The sequence below is a fragment of the Pseudorca crassidens genome, chromosome 16, assembly GCF_039906515.1.
Source record: "Pseudorca crassidens isolate mPseCra1 chromosome 16, mPseCra1.hap1, whole genome shotgun sequence".
Taxonomy (NCBI): Eukaryota; Metazoa; Chordata; class Mammalia; order Artiodactyla; family Delphinidae; genus Pseudorca; species Pseudorca crassidens.
This window is the reverse complement of record NC_090311.1, coordinates 15,436,281-15,458,765: the sequence shown is the minus strand read 5'-3', so window position 1 is coordinate 15,458,765 and position 22,485 is coordinate 15,436,281. Positions and strand designations below refer to the sequence as shown.

At 35.4% G+C, this 22,485-nt stretch overlaps 1 protein-coding gene across 4 annotated transcripts in view; it reads left to right on the top strand.

The window, feature by feature from the left end:
• Positions 1-22,485, top strand: part of TRUB1 (TruB pseudouridine synthase family member 1) — a 52,772-nt gene that overhangs the window by 18,161 nt on the left and 12,126 nt on the right. For 2 of the 4 annotated variants that reach the window (XM_067709305.1, XM_067709304.1), the window contains exons 5-8: positions 5,358-5,430; positions 6,745-6,884; positions 8,796-8,852; positions 9,654-9,854. In XM_067709305.1, coding sequence (XP_067565406.1) covers positions 5,358-5,430; positions 6,745-6,884; positions 8,796-8,852; positions 9,654-9,854 — 471 coding nt within the window. Of the gene's footprint in view, positions 1-5,357; positions 5,431-6,744; positions 6,885-8,795; positions 8,853-9,653; positions 12,291-21,324; positions 21,343-22,485 lie in introns of those variants that run through there. The other 2 variants (XM_067709306.1, XM_067709303.1) reach the window with 2 other exon arrangements.

Sequence of the window (22,485 nt, the reverse complement as noted above, 5' to 3'; positions counted from 1 at the left end):
ATATTTTCTAATGGCTTCTTTATTATCCTGAAATAAAAGTCAGAGGTATTCTCCACTACCTACACGTTAAAAAAAAAATCAATGTTAATACAGTAAGTGGACTATAAAGAAGAAATAAAGGTAATTTATAGTAAAATAGACATATCATTATGTAAATACACAGATATTACTACATGGAAAGTCTTCATGAAGTAGTCATATATATATTATATATAACAGATACTTATACATAAATCACTGTGAATGCCACAAGTCAAATGCGGACTGACAGGAATGTGGTATTGATGACTCAGTACTGGAAAGTTCAGTATATGTAAGACTGTACAAAAAATTCTGCGTTTAAATGGGAAATGGAGTTATGTTCTAGCCTAAGGTAATTATAAACAGACTTTCACCCACATGAACATCTGGCAGACCTCCAGAAGTCATGAAGGGCATAGGACAGTTCTTCACTGTGCTGTACCACTGCACATTGCAGGAAATCCAGCATCCCTGGTCCTTGCCTATTAAGTGCTGCTGATGTCGCCACCCTACCCAATCATTATAACAATCAAAAGTACGGTTCTTAATTAACCTGTTGAGAACAACTGACATCTGGTTAAAGTAAGGCAGTATGCAGTAAATGGCAAGTGAATGATCTTAGGTCATTTTATCCTATCTAGACAAATAATATTTTTAGCCATAGAAAATGAGTGTGTAGCTCAGTAGACGCAACGTTCAAACCATATTAATAGGACCCTTTCTTTTATTCTCTATCCTGACACCTTCTGTTATTTCTAAACAGTGTTTTTCACCATTTATTAAAAATCAATCTTTGTGCTAATACCAAACTATCTTAATTGCTATAGTTTTAGAATGAGTCTTGTTATCTGAAAGAGCAAGTTTTCCTACCTTTTCTATTTATTTATTTATTTTTGGCTGCGTTGGGTCTTCGTTGCTGCATGCAGGCTTCCTCTAGTTCGGTGAGCGGGGGCTGCTCTTGTTGCGGTGTGCGGGCTCCTCATTGCAGTGGCTTCTCTTATTGTGGATCACGGGCTCTAGGTGCTTGGGCTTCAGTAGTTGTGGGACACGGGCTCAGTAGCTGTGGCTCACGGGCTCTAGAGTGCAGGCTCAATAGTTGTGGCACGTGGGCTTAGTTGCTCTGCAGCATGTGGTATCTTCCCAGTCCAGGGCTTGAACCCGTGTCCCCTGCATTGGCAGGTGGATTCTTAACCACTGCGCCCCAGGGAGGCCCTGCTACCTTACTTTTATAGATTTTCTTTTATAGGTTTTTTTATAGCTTTCTTATCAAACTAAGGAAGTTGTTTTCTATTCCTAATTTGCCATTTGTTTGTTTTTTTAATCATGAGCAGCCATTGAATTTTATCAAAATTCTTTTGTATCTGTTGATTTTCCTCCTTAGTCAAATATTAAACTAACTTTACATTTCCAGAATAATCCCAACCTGATCATAATATGCTATCCTTTACATAAATTGTTGGATTTAGTTTGCTAATATTTAGTTTAGAATTTTTGCATTTTTGTCTATGAGTGAGATTACCCTGTATTTTTCCTTTCTCTTAATGTCCTTGACTGGTTTTGATATCAAGGTTATACCAACCTCATAAAATGGGATGGGGAGTATTCTCTCTCTCTTTTTTTTATTCTCTGGAAGAATTTATGTGAGATTGGCATTATTTCTTTTTCTACTGTTTGGTAGAATTTACTGGTAGACATCTGATTCTGGAGTTTTCTTTATTAGGAAGGCTTTTAGTCATGGATTAGATTCCTTTACTAGCTATCAAACTTAATATTTTTTATTTCTTGTGTCATTCTAGATAATTTTTCCCCTAGGAATTTGTCCATTGCATCTCAAATTTCCAAGTTATTGGTATAAAGTTGTTCATTGTATTCCTTTAAGATTTTTCTTTTTCTTTTTATTTACTTATTTATTTTTTATTATTTTTCTTTTTATTTTGAAATAATATCAAACTTAGAGAAAAGTTGCAAAAATAAAGCCATATTTTTATAGATTTCAATGTACAGATCTTTCACTTCTTTTGTATATGAAATCTCTAAGTACTTCGTTTTTTTAACGCTATTATAAATTGGATTTTTAAAATATCAATTTCTGATAGTTCATTGCTAGATATACATAGATGGAGATAACTTTTGTGTATTAATCTTATGCCTTTCAGCCTTGCTAAACTCACTTATTAATTCTAGTCGCTTTTGTATAGATTCCTTGTTAGGATGGGTCTAAAGTAGACTTTTTTTCAGGTCTGCATTAGCCCTACTCCAAAGGCATGGCTTTTCTTGGGTGTCTATCGAGTGCTGGGGTATTCAGCAAAGTTTCTTCATTCTGAGGGGTTGGAATTTGGACATCTTCCAGCCTTGTAAGAGGTTTGGTAGTAGCTCTTTTTTTAACTTCGTTAAGACTCACTATATATATGCACAGCTTGGAATTTAGCCAGTTTCAAGTGGACCCCTATAGACATCACTTTCTCTGTGTAATGCTCTCAAATTCCAGCTGCTGCCGCTTCCCCAAATTCTGATCTTTGCTCAGAGCTTTGTTTGTTATTCCCCTCCCTGCAGTACAGTTCAGAAAGCACCCCCAAGCAAAAGCAAGTGATTGTGGGCCTTACCTTGTTTTTTTCCTCTTCTCTCAGGGATGATAGTCCTTGCTATGTGTTGTCTAATGTTTGAAAACAATTGTTTGCTGTATTTTTTCCAGTTTAACAGCTGCTTTTGGTGACAAGGCTTGTCCAGTAACCATTTAACTCTATCCTGGGTGAATTTTTTTTTTTAAGTCTTTACTGAATTTGTTTACAGTATCGCTTTTGTTGTTTATGTTCTGGTTTTTTGGTCATGAGGCATGTGGGATCTCAGTTCCCCGACCAGGGATCGAACCCACACCCCCTGCATCGGGAGGCAAAGTCTCAACCACTGGACTGCCAGGGGAGTCCCTGAATATCGTTTTTAAATCCGTCATCCTGCTTTTAACTCCATAGTTCAGTTAAGTACCAGCTTTCATGTTGGAAGTTCACTGGAAGAGCCAATAAATTTTAAGCAAATAATAACATGTAACATGGTCTTGTATATATTAATTTTATGGGAGTGACTTTTAAAAAAATTAATTTCAAATGAATACTATCACATTGAAGATTTATTAATTTGCTAAATAAAGAATAATTACTCAAGTTCTATGGTACTTCTGTCGTACCTATCATCTTCTACCAAAGGTCCTTCTTTTGGCCAGTTATTGGATATACTTGCTTTAGAGATTTTATTCTTGATTTCTTTTTAAATCCTTTGGAGGTAGAGTCTTTATTCTTACAGGGACAATTATTATTATTTGGATCAGACTAGTATCATGTTTCAGATATAGCCAGCATGCTTCACTACATATTAAAAATATCTAAAATATTATATTTGCCTTTATTGTAAAATAACTTGCTGCACAGGCTTTCTGTCTGGTGATTTGAACATCAAATGAATGATTCCTTGGTGACTTTTAAATGCTCTTTTAACCTTGAGATTCTGTTATTCATCAGCAAATTAAATTCAGCAAGAATGTCTTTAGTACCATCTTAATTGTGTGCATTATATAAGAGGAAAAGCTATCTTTGCCTTTAAGGAGATAAGAATTCCATTGGTGAGGTAATACCTACATATATATAGTAGGTAACAGTTAAAAATTGTGAATGATTAATTTCAGAATGAACAGCAAAACCATAAATGCCTAGGATGCATGGCAGAAGTAGAATGAGAAAGAGTACATCTTGTCACCTTGAGGGAGGGAATATCAGTAAAAGAGAGCCACTGAAGCAGGACAAAGGAGCACACGTTGGCAGGAATGTCAGTAAAGAGACCAATTTGGCGGAAGTAGAAAGCTGTTTGGTCTTATTTTTAAAATGTGTGGCAGACTAGATTGTGAACTATAGCAATTTTATCAACAGTGGCATTTCTTTCATCAGTTGCCAGCATGGTGGTAATGTTGGCTGTCCAGATTTGGAAGTTTTGCATAACTAAGGTGCCACCAGTAATTATGTTTTAATGTTTCAGTAGAGTAAAAAATTTTCATGGAAAAATCCATTCATATCATGAGATACATCTGTTTGAAAAGCAGTTTGAACAGAATAGGCTTTTCAGATCTGCCTTTTTGGAGCTAGGTGTTAGAGAAATTCTTTTGAGTTCCGTAGCTCTCCTCTGAGTCTAGTAGATTCTGGTCTTTTGTTCATGTTTAGCTTGTAAGGATCAAGGTCACACTGAAGTTAAGACTCTCTTGCTGCATTGATGTTGAAATCTGGACATGTTCCATGCTGTCTTTTAATTTTTATTCTGGTGTTCGAACAGTAATTCAAAGCACATTAGTTAGTTTTTGTTTAATATTGTTCAAATAAAATCAAATCCTTTGACATGTATACACCAGAATAAAAAAGTTTAAATAAATTTCCTACAAAGTGAAAAAGAAGACTGTAATTTCTTTCCATTGCTATGACCTAAACAAGTTATAGAATATTTCTGTAACTTAGTTTATTAGTGAATATGAAATACGGATAGTCATCTATCTATATGTGAAAATCCCAAATATTGAATTTCAGTGTGTTATAGTTTTCAGTTGTTAAAATTATAGAACAGTGCTTTAATATTGCATCATTTTGTTTGAAAGAGTATCAGATACAAGCTGAAAAGCTTTATCTGACTAAGACAGATAACATCTTTGCTATGTATATTCTCTTTTTGCACTGGCTTATTTTGGAGGCAAAAATCAGACTCCTGACTGCAATTCCAAGAGCAGTGAAGGAGACATAAATACAACTTTACTTAGGGACAAAGTTAATGTGAGTGTGGAAAATGTATACCATACCATACAACAGTTTTGAAATCTATCAGGTAAAATTTTAAATGTTGTTAGTACTTGATAATCTTCAATAATTTATTCAGTTATTTATAATATTTGATGCCTGGAAAACCTTAGAAATGAACTTTACAGGTATTTTTCTGCTTACTTTCTGATCACTGCAGGACCATTCTGATAGCTTTATGCAACATTTTTCTCAGGTCTTCTGAAGGCCATAGTAAGTATGTAGTAAATGCATATAAGATGATTGGATCATTTTTAATGGAGAAAAAAATGAAGCAAAGGAAATTAAATTTAGTCTTAATATTGGACGATATAAGACTTTCCCCCTTTTATCTCATTAGCATGTATTTTATCCATCTCAACAAGGTAGAATTTGACCTGCAAAACGTACATTGTAATAAATGCTTTGTTGGAAACTTTTTTTTAATTTTCAGAGTTGTCAGTGCTGTAAAAATAGCACATGTACTTCTGTGGTTGTTTTAGTGTCACTTTTTTGGTTCATTTTTGGCAGATAAAATAACACAGGAAGATATTGAAGGCATTCTACAGAAATTTACTGGGAATATAATGCAAGTACCTCCTCTGTAAGTTCAATTAATGAATTTGAATAAATGTTTAATTTTATTTTCCAGTGGCTAACATCACTTTAATGAAAAAAGAAAAGAGGAGGGGCTTCCTTTTACTATATGGTGAGGCAGGTTTGATCAAGTAAGGTGAACCTGATTCAGACAGGATGCAGAGCTTCTGACACTCTCTAAGAGGTAGTGGGATGTAGTCTCCTCTGTCTCTGGATATTGCCACAGCCTGACATCTGTGCTCTTCCAGGATTTATTGGTTCTTCTGATTCCATCTGTAGACATCAGGGCAGTTCTGGAGAGCAGAGATGTCACTTTTCCCAGAATTGCTGTGAAGGGACCAGTCCAGTCTGGTACAGGCATCAGAGCTGTGATTCAGAGTCCAGTTGGCACTTCCTGTCAGGTGTTGGGCCCATTCCTTTTGGACCCAGAATCTTATACTTCACAATTCTCGGCAATAAATGAAACAGATGAGAATTATAACTTATTAAAAGTATAATGATATTGATTTACCATTTCGCCATATTTTTGTGTATGTTACCATTTCAAGCAAATTGCTTCTTTTTTTTTTAATGGCTTATAGGATGTGTCAGGATATGTTACTAACAGTTCTTTTAGAATTTAGAATATATTTTGTGTTTTAAAAACATCTTAAGTTTTTTCAAGAACACTGAAATACCTATGGAGAAATGTTTCTTCATAATTTTGGCTCAAATGTGAAGACTTAAAAATTGTAGCAGGATCTGAATAAACATTATTTTGGATCATTATTGTTAAGATAGAGTAAACATTTATAAGAATCGTTTTAGAATTTTCTTCTCTGTGATTGTTCCAAGGATTTTGTGGTCTAGTAAAATTTAATCACACAAAGATAAGATCTGTTATTTGTTTATTTGCTCTTTGTAAACATTCTGGTAACATATTTGAAAATGAATATTATTATAATGGAAATATATTGTTTCAAGGAAATATAGCTGAGATCATTGCGACTGGAGACCCTTAACCCAGAATGAGGACTAGTGAAGACATGAATAGACCATCTCCAGGAAGATGGTTAAAGAGAAATATTGACAACATTGCTCACTGAGTGCCAGAATGAGCTGTATTAGCCTCAAAGATATTTAGGAACTCTATATGTGACACCATTGTGAAGTAGATTAGAAGAAAAAATTAGTTCATTCTTAGAAGGATTTTCAGTTTAAAGAGCTGCTAATCATCCTGTCTTTCCATGCTGTAATCTGGAATTATTCTCTCTTTCTTTCTCAATCTCTCTCTATTCTTCCTCCCTCCTTCTCTTCCTGTCTCCCTCTTGTACCTTGCAAGCTATTCTGCATTAAAGAAAGATGGACAGAGACTTTCAACTTTGATGAAGAGAGGTGAAGTAGTAGAAGCAAAACCTGCCAGGCCAGTTACCGTGTACAGTCTTTCCCTTCAAAAATTCCAGCCACCATTTTTCACATTAGGTAAGATGGAGAAATTTGAGAACATTTGTATTTACATGTGCCTTTATTTTATATTTGGCTACTTTTGTGTAATGTTAATGGATCCCTAGGATATTGGAGATTTTTTAAAATTTGAGTTTAAAGAAGGTTAGAATTTGTTAATACCTTTTTGACAGCACAAATAATGAGAATACCTATAGCTATATGGAGGTTCAGAAATGTCCTAAATAGTGTGAGTTTTTCATATATTATATTATCTTACTATAAAGTTGGAAGTAACATACTTTGGATCTCTATGGGGAAGAATAGGTAAGGAGTACCTGTTTTCAAAATTTTGTATTTTATTATCTTATGGATACTTGTTCCCCATTTTGGCTAGTACCTGATAGTTTACACTCAGTTTTTTATTGACATTAATTTGTCCTTTTAAAACGATGCATTTTCAGTTTTTGGACAAGAAATTCTAAGAGTGGAGTGACACCCCCCCTTCTTTGTCACCAATAAATCACTGCTAAAGATCATGAAAATATAGGAGTAATGGGTAAGGCAGAAGTGTATTCCTAGACGTGTGGTAAATTTTAACTCAAGTTATCGATTTGAATTTATCTATAATCCATATTTGAAATAAATTTAAAACCGAAAAAGTTTTTTTCTATTGTTTGGAAATTTTATGATCTCCTAGCTAAAGCCCTGAACGTATAAGAGCTGTGGAGAATCACAAGCTGTAGCTGTTATTAATCCTCAGGCTCCCTGAGATGGACCCTGCTCCCAATTTCATGGTGCATACTGAATGGGATTCCTTGTAGACATAATTTCCCAAAACCTTTTTTCCTGAACTTCATTGCTTTTTTTCCCATTGACATTATTATTTAGTGTGTATTAAGTTCCTGTAGATTGTGGGTTTTGTACAATTTTCTTAAAAAGTCACTCCTTAAGTTTCCTGATTCTAAAATATTAGGCGAACAATGAAACAAACATACTAAAAAATGTTTCACTCCATTCCATGAAAATGCGGCCTCTGTGTTGGCACAATAGATATTATCTATGAAACTAAAAAAAACCTCAAATTTTTCCAGTTGCATTTGTTCACTGGAATTTGTAGTAGTCCAAATTTGACTCTTTTCACCAAAGTCAAATATAGTGCAAGGATGTAGAAATTCCCTCAAATAGCTTTATTTGTATGCTAAGCTAGAAACAGAAAGTAGTCCGTTTGTGTGAAAATACGGTTCTTTTCAGGATGTCTTCTGGATGAATAAAAATAATCCAGAGCCCTGCTCTTAACCAATAAACTTGTATTATACTGCGTTAAGAAGATGTTTAGTTATGCATTCAGTTCTGGTACATTGTGTAATTTTAAGTTATTTCATGATTTTTTCAGGAATATTTCCAAGAGAACATTTAAATATGCGGAGTTCTCCATGTAGTATATCACCCCAAACATAATTCCTGTCACTGAAAAGGGTTTTTTTGTTTGTTGTGTTTTTTTGAGCGTACAAATCTGAAAATATTTTAAAAATCTGCAGCTCATGATAGCAAGGCTGAGATGTCTAAGCATTTAAAGCCTATTAAATGAAAAAGATGTACAAATCTGAAAATAGTTTTTTAAATCTGCAGCTCATAATAGCAAAGCTGAGATTTCTAACTATTTAAAATCTATTAAATGAACAAGGCTGAAGTATTAAAGTGGTATGACTTGCCATGTAATTTAAAATGTGTTCAAGAGTTTCTGCTGTTTGCTTTCTCCACACTCTGACTTTGCAGTCTCACAAACACATATGCTACTGGATGAATAATTTATATTTTAGCGCATAAATGTTTTATCACTCGATTGTTTGCATAGTGCATTTTTACATTTGTTTAGGGGCATCATTTCTATGTAAAGTGGATTTCATAGGCGGTTAGCAATTTACCATGTCACTGTTAACATTCCAGATGTTGAATGTGGAGGAGGTTTTTATATCAGAAGCTTGGTCAGTGACATTGGCAAAGGTAAGCATAAAGATGAATTTTGAATTATCATTTAGAGAATAATATTCCTTTTTGATGGGAAGAAGGAATTTTCCGTTTTCCATGTCTCTGAGTACTGGCCTTAGGAACTGGATTCTTGCTGCCCTTCCACCTTCGAAGTGTTATAGGTTTATGGAAGACAGTTATCAGCGTAAGCAGCTGCAGTGAAATGCTTGTAATGGGAGAGAGGAGAAAAAGAGGAATAGAAAATGAAGATGTGAATAATGAATCTCAGGACCAACATTTTTTTCAAGTATAAAATATTTTAACTCAAAGTAAGGATAAGAAGAAAAGATTAAGCCTGCTAAAAGTTATTTTTATCGCTACAAGTCAAATTTTTTTTGAAAACTGGAAGCCATAGTCTTAGAAACAGCCAGGAAGTTGCAGTTCTGGCCCTGCCATTTTCTGGCAGTCGTGACACTGGACAGGTCACATTACCTCATCCGCAAAGTGAGACGAATAGTAACCTCATGGGGTTGTTTCATGGGTTAAATAAGAAGAGTGTGCAACTTCCTTGTAGACTTTAAAGCAGTTTATTAGGTCAGTTATTAAATGTTATTTTGCTCCTTAATCATTTCTTAATCTCAAGGCTCTTGGCTATTATAATGGATAATTACAGTTTTACGTTTCAGGTGGTTTTGAGAGGTCTGAATCGAGTTCTGTCATTTGCAAAATTATAGCCGATGAAATACTGAATTACTGGATCATTTATGTTGCTTCAGTATTTGAATGAAATGCTGAATCATTTATCTTTTGTTTTCCTTTCACCTTTTGTTGCCATAGAACTGTCTTCCTGTGCCAATGTGCTAGAGCTGACCCGCACCAAACAGGGACCCTTTACACTGGAGGAGCACGCCCTTCCCGAAGACAAATGGACAATTGACGACATTGCACAGTCTCTTGAGCAGTGCTCATCCCTTCTCCCAGCAGAGACGGCACTTAAAAAATCAAAACCTGAGGAGTCTAATGAGCCAGTTTTGAGCTGTGAGTACATAACTCTAAATGAGATAAAGGGAGAAGATGATGTGATTAAGACATTTTAAGTTTGGCTTGGGGTTGTCTTCATTTCCTGGTTGACATTTGCATCCTGTGTGCAGAATGACAAGCTGTGTGTGTGCCAAGACAAACGATTCTTTTTTTTTTTTTGCATGAGGAAAAATGTCCATCATTTATGGTTTCTACGGTGCACAATTTATCTGCTGTACGTTATAAATAGCCCTGCAGTTGTTCAGTTCTTGCTGTACTATAGAATGTTCTTCTAGGATGTTATTATGTTGTTAGATTGGATTCAGGAAAATCAACTTTCTGATTTTGATCTCTCATCAAAGTCTTTTCCTGTGAAAAAGTTGACCACATTTTCTAATCAGAGGGAAAAAAAATATGAGCTAAATGTTTCTTTGGTGTGACAAAGTGAATGTATATTAGTTTCTTTGACTTTATTTTGGCTTCCTCGTGACTCTGGTTATTGAAATTCCTTAACTATGTTTGAAAAAGCCATTATTTAACTCATGTTTTGGAGAGTTTATGATTATTAAGAACATTTCTTTGATAAGGCTGCACTTATCTTGGTAATAGCTGTGTTTGTTTAGATCTTGGAAGCTAATAAACTTCTATCATAAATATTTGTAGAAGAACCAAATTATTGCTGCTACCACTAATGGAATGTAAATAGAAGACTAAATGTTTAATTAAATTCACCTCTACTCTCCCATTAGCACAGAACATCTCCTATGGCTTATGTTTTGGCAGCTATGAGATAGTTTCCTGGTAATTTAATCAGTACAGTCGACCACCCTGTACCAGTTTACTAAATAACCTAATTAAAAAAAATTAAGCTAAAGAATGCCTTCAATGAAAAACTTCTTTTCTTTATTCTTTAGTACTTGTTCATACATCTTTATAGGGTATTAATTCCCATGATACTTTGCTTTCAATTTGCTCTTTCAAGTGATGTTTATAGATGCTGAGATTGCTGCCCTGCATTTCCAGTTAATCCCTTCTGCTCTAAATGTTTAAAAACAGTTATTCTCAAACGTTTTCATTCAGGTAGCCTACTGAAAGTTCCCTGTCCCTCTCTGCCATAGTTTTGAAAACAGTCACATTCTGAAATAGTAAATTTCATATGTAATGAGTACGTCATATTTTTGTTATAGGAAAGCAATATATAATGCAGCATCTGTAGAAATTTTCAAATCCCCCTGCGTTTATCCAAATAAATAGTTTCAAAAGGAAGACTTGTTAAATTTTTCATCATATAAGAGTTTTTACATTTTTATGGATTGTCTTTCTTTTAAAGGCGGTTGCTTTGCAACCTCTAACTTATAAATTTTAAATATGTAAACAAACGTGATCTTATTTGTGGTTAACCTAATATAAACTCAATATAAAGAGTTATATGCTTCAATAGAACACTTTCAGCGTATTGGCAACATTTTTCAAGTGGAAATGGAAATATTAAAACATTCTTAGTATGACACAGAAAATTATAAGGAAGATTTAATTATCATAATGCCTTAAATAAAACACCAAACACACAAAGTTGTAAATTGAAGCTTTTACAGTTTTACATATTCATATCTAGTGCCCTGCAGTTTGTGTAACCAAAGGTGGCAGTGGCTGCCTCTTTCTGTTGGAGTGGTACAGGTTACAGTATGTCTTCATACACTGCCAGCTAAGGTCCAAATAGAGGAATATAAAACAACTAGGGCCTCTCTGCTCTATTTCTCAACTTAAAATTTAAAATGTATAATTTACTAATGGAGAAGAGTATAAATTTTTTGAAAAGACAAGTGACTTTTTAAAATGGTAACCAATCTTTTTCTTTTATCGAAAACATTGAAGAAAATGTTGCCAAATGGAAAAATTACCAAATCCTCACCATCCTGATACAGTGACTTCAGAACTTGAATTTCGTATTATTCTTTTTTTTTTTTTTGTTCGTATTATTCTTTTCCCTTCTTTTGTTCACATAATTACAGTCTGAAGACACCTATACTTTTTATTGACTATTTTTTAAATTTCATATTCTTTTACTATTTGTATTTAGTTTTGATAATGATTATCTTAATCATATTACTTCAGTTTGTTTAAACCATTTCTCTATTGCTGAATACTTAGGTTATTTTCAATTTTATTAGGGTAAGTTCCTGGGAGTGGGATTATTAGATGGAATAATATGAACAATTTAATTTTCCTTAATGAGTTTGCCTTATTGCTTTCCCAAAGAGTTGTAACATTTTACAGTGTCATCATTTGAGTATGTCAGTTCACTAAAAGTCGACAGCTTTGGGTGGGGGATTTATATGTCGTTGCTCATTTAGTAACTTATACGGGTTCAGAGTTGCTCTGATTTGCCTTTGTGTGACTTTTTCACATACTTTGTTCACTTATGTAAATAAATGTCTTAATGGTTTCTTTATACATTTGTGTGAGTTATTTGTGCAGTAAATACTTGTAGAAGCATTTTCATGGCCTGTTCTTTCTTATTTTAGTTTCATTTTCCATTTTTACTAACCACATTTGCTAATATTAAGAATTCTTCCCCTTTTAGAGTCACCAGATTTATGAGTATGAATAGTTAATATTTATTGAAAACTAAAGATATTATTCTTAACTTTCATAAGCAGCTGTAACTGATCAAGATTCTCTAAAAAGTTTAAGACTCATCCATAAACAAATTAGTTTTCTTTTGAGTCTAGTATTTGAATACCAACTGCTTTGTTTTTTTCATTTTAATCAAAATATTAAAGAAATATCTGTGCCTTATATATTTCTAGGCCTAATTCTTTATGTAATAATAAAGTTGTTTTACTTTTAAGAAAACGTGTTAGAAATTTCTGGAAATGTTTCAACCTGGAACATACAAATGACTTCATTTTGACACTTAGTTTTTTATATTTCTGGAAAATGTTGTCTTAAAAGTCATCAAAAGTGGTCATAGAATTATTTTATTTACAGTTTTAAGATCCATGAGCATTAAAATAATATAATTTTTTTCTTTGATAATTCAAAATTATAAAATTTGAATAAGGGTTAAACTCACATTTTTCTATACTGACTAGGTCTTTTCTTCTTAAATACTTGAATTAATACAAGCTACTGATCCATCATCAGAAATGATTCATTGTACTACATAAGAAAAGAATGCTTCAGTACGTTAAAAGGTCTTCGGTACATTTTATGCCTCTCTGATCAGTTAGAAATTTGTATCAGACTTACAATGAACATTTAGAGGTTTAATTAGTTCTATTTCAAAAGAAGAAAGTAATTTACCTCATATCATGATGTATATAATAGAAAAATTATAATTCAAAAAGCACTCTAAAATATTGAAACATTTAAATAGAGGAATATGATAAATATAAGCTTTATGGCTTGAAATGATTGTAATGGCCTTGTAATTAAATTGAAATAGAAGACTTGTCTTGAAACTGTTTCTTTAAGGTATGTGTGGGCAGCTGTAGCCTGGCCTAATCATTTATTAAATGTCACTTGTTAAACACTTATTACATGGCACTTGAATCAGTAGTGCCTTCATAGTTTCAACTTGAGTTAAAATTCTCTCTTTGAACAGGAATATTGCTGTTCATATTGCTGTTCATGTTCATCTTGCTGTGTTACATAATCATACCAGTAGGAAAGTTGAAGTCAGAAACTATATTTTGCTCCTCTTATTCGTAACTCTTACAATATAACATATTAAGATGATTTCCGTCTCCGCTGACAGTCAGTTTTTGGATCCAGGCAAATCACTTAATCTTTTTAGACCTCAGCTTTCTTATATTTAAAACAAAGGAGACAGACTAGTCTATCTCTAAGAACTTTTGCAGAACTAAAATAGGCTGGTGAGTGTAGGTGATTTGTATTTATTCTGTTCAGAGCTTGTTCTTTTTAAGGCTGAATTTTCACGTTCATCAGTTTTGGAAAAGTCTCATCCCTTATCTCTTTGAATATCACATCTTTTCCATCTAGTACTTCTGTTAGATTTATGTCTTCTCATTTTATTGTGTCTAATTACTCTTTCATATTTTCCAGTGCTTTATCTCAGTGCTTCTTCTTGGGGAATTTCCTTGAACCTTTTTCCCAGATATGAATTCATTCTTCTGCTATTTTAATTTACTGTTTATGCATGTATTTGTTTCAGCGATTACTGTGGTTTTTTTTTTTGTTTTTTTTGCGGCACGCGGGCCTCTCACTGTTGTGGCCTCTCCCGCGCAGAGCACAGTCTCCAGACACGCAGGCCCAGCGGCCATGGCTCACAGGCCCAGCGGCTCCGCGGCACGTGGGATCCTCCCGGACCGGGGCACGAACCCGCGTCCCCTGCATCGGCAGGCGGATTCCCAATCTCTGCGCCACCAGGGAAGCCCTACTGTGGTTTCTTAAAGTTTATAGAACATCAACTTTTTTTTTTCAAAATCCTTCTTTTTGTGTGTGTTGTCTTTCATCAGGGCTTTAGTTTAAATATATATCATATATATATATAAGTATCAGTAAAAGTTTTATATGTGTGTGTATATAATTTTTACTGATATTTAATATCTATACAGAAACTTGCACATATCATAAATGTATCATCTGAATTTTTACAAAGCAAACATGTGCAACCAACAACCAAATAAAAAAAACAACAACAGATCATTACTAGTCCACTAGAGGCCCTCTAGAGGTTCCCCTCCAGTCACTAGCTCCCAGCCCCACCCCACTGCCAAGGGTAACCATATCTAACATTATAGATTGTTAATTTTGTCTGCTTTTGTGCTTTATATAAATAAAGCATACAGTATATACTCTTTCACGTTCGGCTTCTTTTGCTCAAAATTATGTTAGTGAGGTTCTTCCATGTTGTTGCACACGTTCATAGGCCATTCATTCTCATTATTGTTTAGTATTCCATTGTGTGAATATACCTATATTTGTCCAAAATTATGTTAGTGAGGTTCTTCCATGTTGTTGCACACGTTCATAGGTCATTCATTCTCATTATTGTTTAGTATTCCATTGTGTGAATATACCTACATTTGTCCATTTTACTGAATGATGGGCACTTGATTAGCTTTTCAATTTTGAGTACTTTTAGCATTCTATTACATCTTACTCATTATTTCTCACTATTGGCTTGTTAATGTTACCTCTTTAAAATTTTTTCTTACTGTTTTCTGTAGAATTTATGATACATGTCTTTAACTTATCACAGATTACCTTCAAATAATACTGTACCACCTCATGTATATTGTAGAAATCTTACAAGAGTATATTTCCATATCTTCTATTGTTTGTGCTGTTTTCATACTTTTTACTTTTACATATATTATAAACTCTATAATATATTGGGTTTTTTCTGTTGTTGATGATCTTTATTTTTACTTTATTGCTTTAGACCAGGGGTCAGCAAACATTTTCATTGTTTTGTGAAAGTAGCCCTTGACAATACACATAAATGAGTGGATGTGGTTATGTTCCAATAAAACTGTATTTACCTTCATGTTGTAGCTTGCTGGCCCCTGACTGTCAGTTATCTCCTAAAAAGATTTCTAAAACTTTTATATTTATGTACATTCTGCTGTTCTTCATTTTTTAATGTAGATCCAAATTTCTATCTGGTATCATACTCCTTTCTGAGTAATTTCCTTTAACATTTCTTGTAACACAAGTCTGAGAGCAATGAATTTTCTCAGCTTTTGTTTGTCTGAAAAGTGTTTTTTTTTTTACCTTTGCCTTTTGAAAGATATTTTTGCTGGATATATAAATCTGGATTGTTAACTTTTTTTTTTTCTTTCCATTCAGCACTTTAATGTTGTTAATTATCTTCTGGCTTGTTTAGTTTCTCTAGCTACCTTCAAGGTTTTATCTTTGGTTCAAGGTTTTTATCTGTGGTTTTTGGCTGTTTGACTCTGATGTGTCTAGGTGTGTTTTCCTTTGTATTTATCCTTGTGAGGGCTTCTCAATTTCTTGCATTTTCAGTTTATTTTCATCAATTTTGAGAAATTCTCAGCCGTTATCTTTTCAAATATTTATTCTACTCCTTGCTCTCGCTTTTCTCCTGAGACTCAAATTATTATGTTCAGCCTTTTGATATTGGTGCATATCTCTTGGATGCTCTGCTCTTTTTTTAAAAACTTGTATTTCAGTTTGGACAATTTCTGTTGACCTGTCTTCAAGTTCACTGATTCTTTTCTCAGCCATATCTAGTGTGCTGATACACTTGCTAAAAAAATTCTTCATCTCTGATATCACGTTTTTAATTCAGTGTTTTTTTCCGGTTTCCATCTCTCTACTGAAATTCCCTATTTCTTCATGCATGTTGTCTACCTTTTCCACTATATAGGTCCGTTATATTAATCAAAGTTATTTTAAAGTCTTTGATATTTCTGACACCTGGGTCATGCCTATTTCTGTTGATTGCTTTGTTACATACAGTCTTTTTTATTACTTACGTGTATGTTTCATATTTCTTGATTGAATGCCAAATATTGTGTATAAATATACATTGAAATAAATAAATTCAGAGATGGGCACACATCTTCTGTCGGGCCATTAGTGTGGGGATTGGGGCAGTCTAGTCAGTAGTTGAAAAAGGTTTGGGTTTATTGTTGTTATATTTACTGTCAGTGTACCAGACTTCCAATCACTGTAGGAGTGGTCTGCTGCTACTTTGTGTTCAGTGGGAGTCTGGATTGTGGAAGGATTTTTCGCAGTGTTCCTCTCCATGCTCAGATTTCAGCAAGTCCATCATACCTATGGAATGGAAGGAATCTGACCCATGCTTTTTCACCTCTCCCGGTGGTAAACTGCTATTGCTTGTTACAATAGTGAGGTTCAAGGGGATGTTTCTTCAGTTCTCTCACTCCAGCCTCAGTCTTAGGCCCTGCAGCCCTGGACTTCAGGGGTGGAGTCTCTGAGCAATTCTGCCCCTTCCCCAGTGGTAGCAGATCACTGCTTTGTATCAGTGCAGGATCCTGAGCTGAACTTACTTTCTCCCCTTCCTCCAGTAATGGGCAGTTTTTTCTTCCACCCTTTCACCAGAGGCAGTGCATCTTTGCTTGGATCTCTCCTCTCCCCCAGCACTTGTAGCTTTTGCTTCATATAAGAGAAAGGTTCATGTAGCAGGTGGGTTTCATGACTTGGTGCCACCTACAGGGTCTTTCTCAGGTCTCCTGTCCTGCCCCAATCTTTCTTACGAGCAACTACTGGAAACCCTTGGAAAAGAACTAGGAAGTGACTTCTTTTATGTGTGGGGCTCCCAAAGTTTCTAAACTGTCACCCTTGGCCTTTAAGAATTCATTTCAAATTTCAGCTGTTGTCTCACCTGCTTTTATGATGACTGGCTCTTCCTTCTGTATTATGCCCAAAGTGAGACAGTTCGTTTCCCATCTCTCCTCTGAGGAGTGTGTCACCCATTTGAACTCGTTTTACCTCCCAACCGTAGCTCCCTGGTGGGCTCAAGAAGTTACGCAGTTTTTTCTTGCTGTTAGGGTGTGATTGACATTCTCTTAAAGCTTTTTATGTCTAAGTGAAAGAAGAACCTTCAAAATTGCTTACATGTAATTTCCCCAGGATTTATAGTCGTGAGGATTTTGAGGTTATTTTATCTTTTGTTTTTGCTAGAAATGAAACTCTCCATATCCAAAGAGCGATTAAGACAGATAAAGTTAATGACTTGCAACACCATTACATTGTAGTTAATTTTATATCCTCAGAAAATAATCTGTCAAGCCCTTGACAAATGGCAAAGCATTTAATAAGTTAGCATTCATCTATTCAGGGTGCTTTGAAATTATTTGACTTTTAATTCTTCTATTATAGGTGAGAAAATTAGGACATAGAAAAATAACTTTTCCCAACTCCAGATTAAGGCATTAGTAAGGATAGGACTTAGAGGCCAGATATCTTAAGTCATGACTATTCTTTTGGCTTGTAGAATTGACTATATTATCTAAAGGTGTTGACTAGGTGATTTTATTCCATATTATTTAAATATGTCAATAGTCAAATATTCACCAGTGCCTTTGCATGGGGAAACAATGTATGGCATACAAAAGAAGTCTTGAAGACATGGTTGAGGCCTTTAAGAAGCTTTCACTTTACTTCAAATAGGAACTCAAGAAATGTACATATAAGAATGTAAGTAGCGCCATAAGACAATGCATAAGTATCAGTGAGTGATATTGCCAAAAAATGCTGTTGATGTTTAATGGAGCAATAATTTCTGCAAACATTTGTTGAGCTCCTACTGAGAACAGAGGAAGGAGAACATGGATGTTCAGTACAGCTACATTGAGAAGGAAGACCTGATTTGAGCCTTGAACAATAGATACTATTCAAAGAAGAGAAAAGTCAGACAGAGGGGAGAATAGTTCCAGTGAAGATGGCAGTGTACAAGGCATATTCAGTCAGGAAGGAGGAGAATGGTCTGGGTGGAGAGGAGGATTTATGCTGATATGTGGTTGGAAAAGCAGATTGGCATCACATCGTTCGGAGCCTTGAAAGGCAGAATTGAGTAAAGCTTCAGAGGAGGGACTAGTTCATATGGAAGCTTTGTTTTAAGGAGGTTAATCTGGCAGTGGTGCATGGCAAGAGCTAAAGAGGTGGGAACAGGAGGCAGAAAAGTCCAGCTGGAACTGAATCTAGTACAGTAATCCAGGACTGAGGTAATGAAAAAACTCTGAACTAGAGTATTCTCAGATAATAGATCTTTGAATGGACAGTTTAAAGGAAAATAGATGCTATTCAGTGATTTATTAGATAATTGACAGCCAGGGAATTGGAGGAAAAATGATTAGCAATAGTCATCAAATAGTTTTTCTTAAAAGAAACAAATCTGAGTTTTTGCATAGGCGTAAGCATTTTCTTATGCATCGGATAGTTGGTACAGCTGCCTATGATAACGATGACCACTTGCTTATTCCTTTTTAATAGCCACGTGTCCCGTGGCCAAACGGTGAGCCTCCTGGAGAGAACTACGCCGTTTCACTTCTCCTCTAAGCGTCTGGCTTATAGTAGGTTTGTTGAATTTAATCTGTAATTAGGGGTTCCTGATTATTATTTGAAATATTATATAAATCATGACCGTGGTTGAAAGCATGGGCTCTGGAGTTGTTAGGTTTTCCAAGTTCTACTGCTTACTCAGCTAGTAACCTTAAGAAAGTTAATTAACTTTCTTGAGCCCCAGTTTCCTCATTTGTAAATTGGGGATATTAATAGCGACTACTTCATGAAATTAGGAAGTCTAAATTAGGACATTCAGGTAAAGTGGTTAGCATACTTCTTAGACCTCAGTAAATAGTAAACAGAAGCAAATGCCATATACCTGATTTACATTTAAGTGAAGGATAAATCTGAAATTCTCACGGCTTATGGATTCCAGGTATATATGTCTAAGAGGCTTTCTAAGATATTGCTTTGGTGGGAAGAACTGAGCTGAAATAAAGAATTTCCTGACAGCAAAGATTATTAAATGGTACAGTAGGCTATTGGTGCAAGTAGAAAAATCTTCAGAGAACGTAGATGTTCACCTTTTGTATATTTAGTGTACTAATGTAGATATATACACACACACATATAAACATACGTGCCATTAAAGTTAGTGAACCTTTTTCATTTACATCCCCTCATTTGACCCTCCAACAATCCAGTGAAGTAGGAAGAATTAGTCTTTATCTGTTATTTAGGTGAAGGACTCGAAGTGGCTCTGAGTGCTAGGGGACTTGCAGGGTCACATCGCCAGAGTGGCAGAGCTGGGTGCCTGTACTCTTTTGATTCCCAAATGCTGTCATATTACATCTGGAGAAAAGTGATCTGAAGCACAGATATTTTGTGGGAAGAATGAAACACATGCCGTAATGCCAAAAAATAACTGGGAATAAAAGCAGATAACAAGACATTTGTTTCTGTTATAATGTGACAGAAAGCAAGGCTCTTGTGGTTTGGGATTGAGCATTCAGAGGAGAAATGGGGAGCAGCTGAATTTGGGTGCGACTACCCTGGGAACACTGCATCTGGTTCTGGCCGCCTCATCGCTGGGCTTATGGAAACCAGCTGGACAAGGTTCAAAGCAAAGCACCAAAATGATTAGGAGCTGAGGGCACTGATGAGTAAGGGAAGATTAAAAGAATTAAATATGTATAGTTCAGTTAGGTACAGACTATGGAAGGAGAAGCTAACTATGTACAAATATCTGAAATGTGTAGACATTGAACAGGTAGATTAATTATTTAGCGTGATACAGGGGCTGTAATGTGCAGTAATAGGATGTGAATTTAAGCTGAACGCAAGGAGAAATTTCCTGATAATCTAGGAAAGCGCTCTGTGGCATAGTCTTTCCCTAGAGAAGCAATAGAGATTGCAAGCCTTCTGACTTCTAAAACTTTCCTGTGAGCTAGGTATTAGACGACGTTAGAGACTTCTTATTAACATGGTCAGGTGTGATAGTGATACCGTGTTTATATAAGAAAATGTCATTTTTTAGTGTTACTCTGAAATCTAGAGGTAGAACAACATGATGTAAAAGATTTGCTTAAAAGTACTACGACACAAAAGAAAGGAGGGAGGAAGGGAGGAAAGAAAGAAAGAAAAAAGGAAAGGCAAAGAAGGAAGAGAGGGAGGGAGAAAGAAAAAGGATGAAAGAAAGGGACAGATGAAGCAAGAGTGATAGAATGTTGATAATGTTGAATCTGAAGGGAGGACATATGTGAGTTCGTTTTACTCTTTTATGTCTATTTGAAAACTTTCATAATAAAAAATCTAAATTTTCCTGAACAAAACTCAGTAGTGTCTTATTACTCGCTGGCCTTCCTGAATAGAAAAGCCTTACGGCCCCACACACAGACTTCTGGTTGACCCGGGCCTCTGCTCACTGCCTTAATCTGAGAGATAGATGGGGCTGGGCTGAAGGACTCTTTCTAAAACTGTAGAGGGATATCCAAGGAAATTCTTAGAATTGTAGGCCTCTAGTGGTAGCTTCAGGAGGTTGAATTTCTAGTGAAAGAGCAGAGAGCAGGGTTGTTGAACCATTAACTGACCTCTCCTGCTCTCCTGTCCCTTGTTCATGGAAAGTACTGACCATTGAGCAGAGAACCAGGTGCCTTCAGAATGGCCATATCCTATTCTCTTGAATGAAGAAACATTGCCCCCTTGTTTGTAGAGTTTGTGAAGCAAGAAGCTGGGTAACTCACGAAGTGAATGATTTCAAAACCCAGCAAACATCTATGAAGCTGAAGCTTTTAAAAACTTCTTACAAAACCATCGTCCCTCCTTTAGCCTCTCAGGGCAGATCTCACCTTACCTTGCAGGTGAATGTTTAGGGCAAGAGATTTAGGGAACATTTGAAATGTGTATCCCAACTTTGCTCTTTTGTTTGTTAGAGGAGTATAAATATTTTGTCTGAATTTCACTAATGGCAATCCAGCATGAATACAGACCCAGCATTTGAGGACCTGTCGTGTCTGAATTTCTCCAGAGTGCACCACTAGGCCAGCAAACATGAGGCGGATTCCAGCTCAGTGTAAGAATGGATCCGGGAGCCACTGGAGCTGTCTGGAAATGTCGCAGAGGCTGAATGGTGGACAGGTTTGTCTGAGTCTCTCTCGTGTCCAGACGTCCTTCCTCCAGCCCCAACATCACTCGATTAGCTCAGGCCCTTATCATCTCTCACCTGGGCTATTGCAGTCACCGTATTTAGACTTCCTCACCGCTAGCCTCTTCCCTCTGCCATTATCCTCCACTTTGCCTCCAGCGTGGCTGTTCTGCAACACAGCTGATCGATCATGTCATGCCTCTGTTTAAACTCTTAGCACCTATACCCAGCGATTTTTCAAGACTCCAAGTGTATAGTAATGAAATCTTTCATCAGGGCTCAGTCAGAATCAATCCGTCCTCATCTCAGTTGCCATGGTACCTCGTATACACGTTCATTACCATACTTAGCACCCCATTTTAATCATATCTTTACTTGTCTTCCCCACCAGACTGAGGGCTCTTTGAGGGCAATTACTATGTTTTCATCTAATTTCCCCAGTGCCTGGCGCATTCTAGGCACTCCGTGTCATCAGATAAGCCTTAGGAGCCAGAATATGCCAAGTATAGGAAGACAGTGGACACTCAACAATTTGAAGGGCATGAATAAAGTATAAAATAAATATTTATTTTATAAATAAAATACATTTTATTTTTTATATTTTAAAATAAATATAAAGTATATTTTATTTTTTATATTTAATAAAATAAATATTTAAAAATACATTTTTATAAATAAAAATGTCCTGAATAAAGGACATTCATTCAGCCCTTATTTATTGACCAGAGATCTAGCTGATCTCTCAATTAACCTTTAGCCTATCAGTGGTCCTTGAAGGCGGAAGCGTTTCCCCCCATTTCCGGTGTAGTTGGGACAGGAATATGAGTAATGCAGTGAATGATACAGTCTAGAAATATTTATTCCTCTACACTAAGCTGTCTTTCAACTTTCAGATTCTATGAAAGAAACAAGATGATATATAGCTTATTCTAATTTGTGGTAACATAGTTTATTTGTTTCCTTTTTTAAAATATTTATTTATTTTTGATGCGTCGGGTCTTTGTTGCTGCAGGCGGGCTTTCTCTAGTTGTGGCGAGCGGGGGC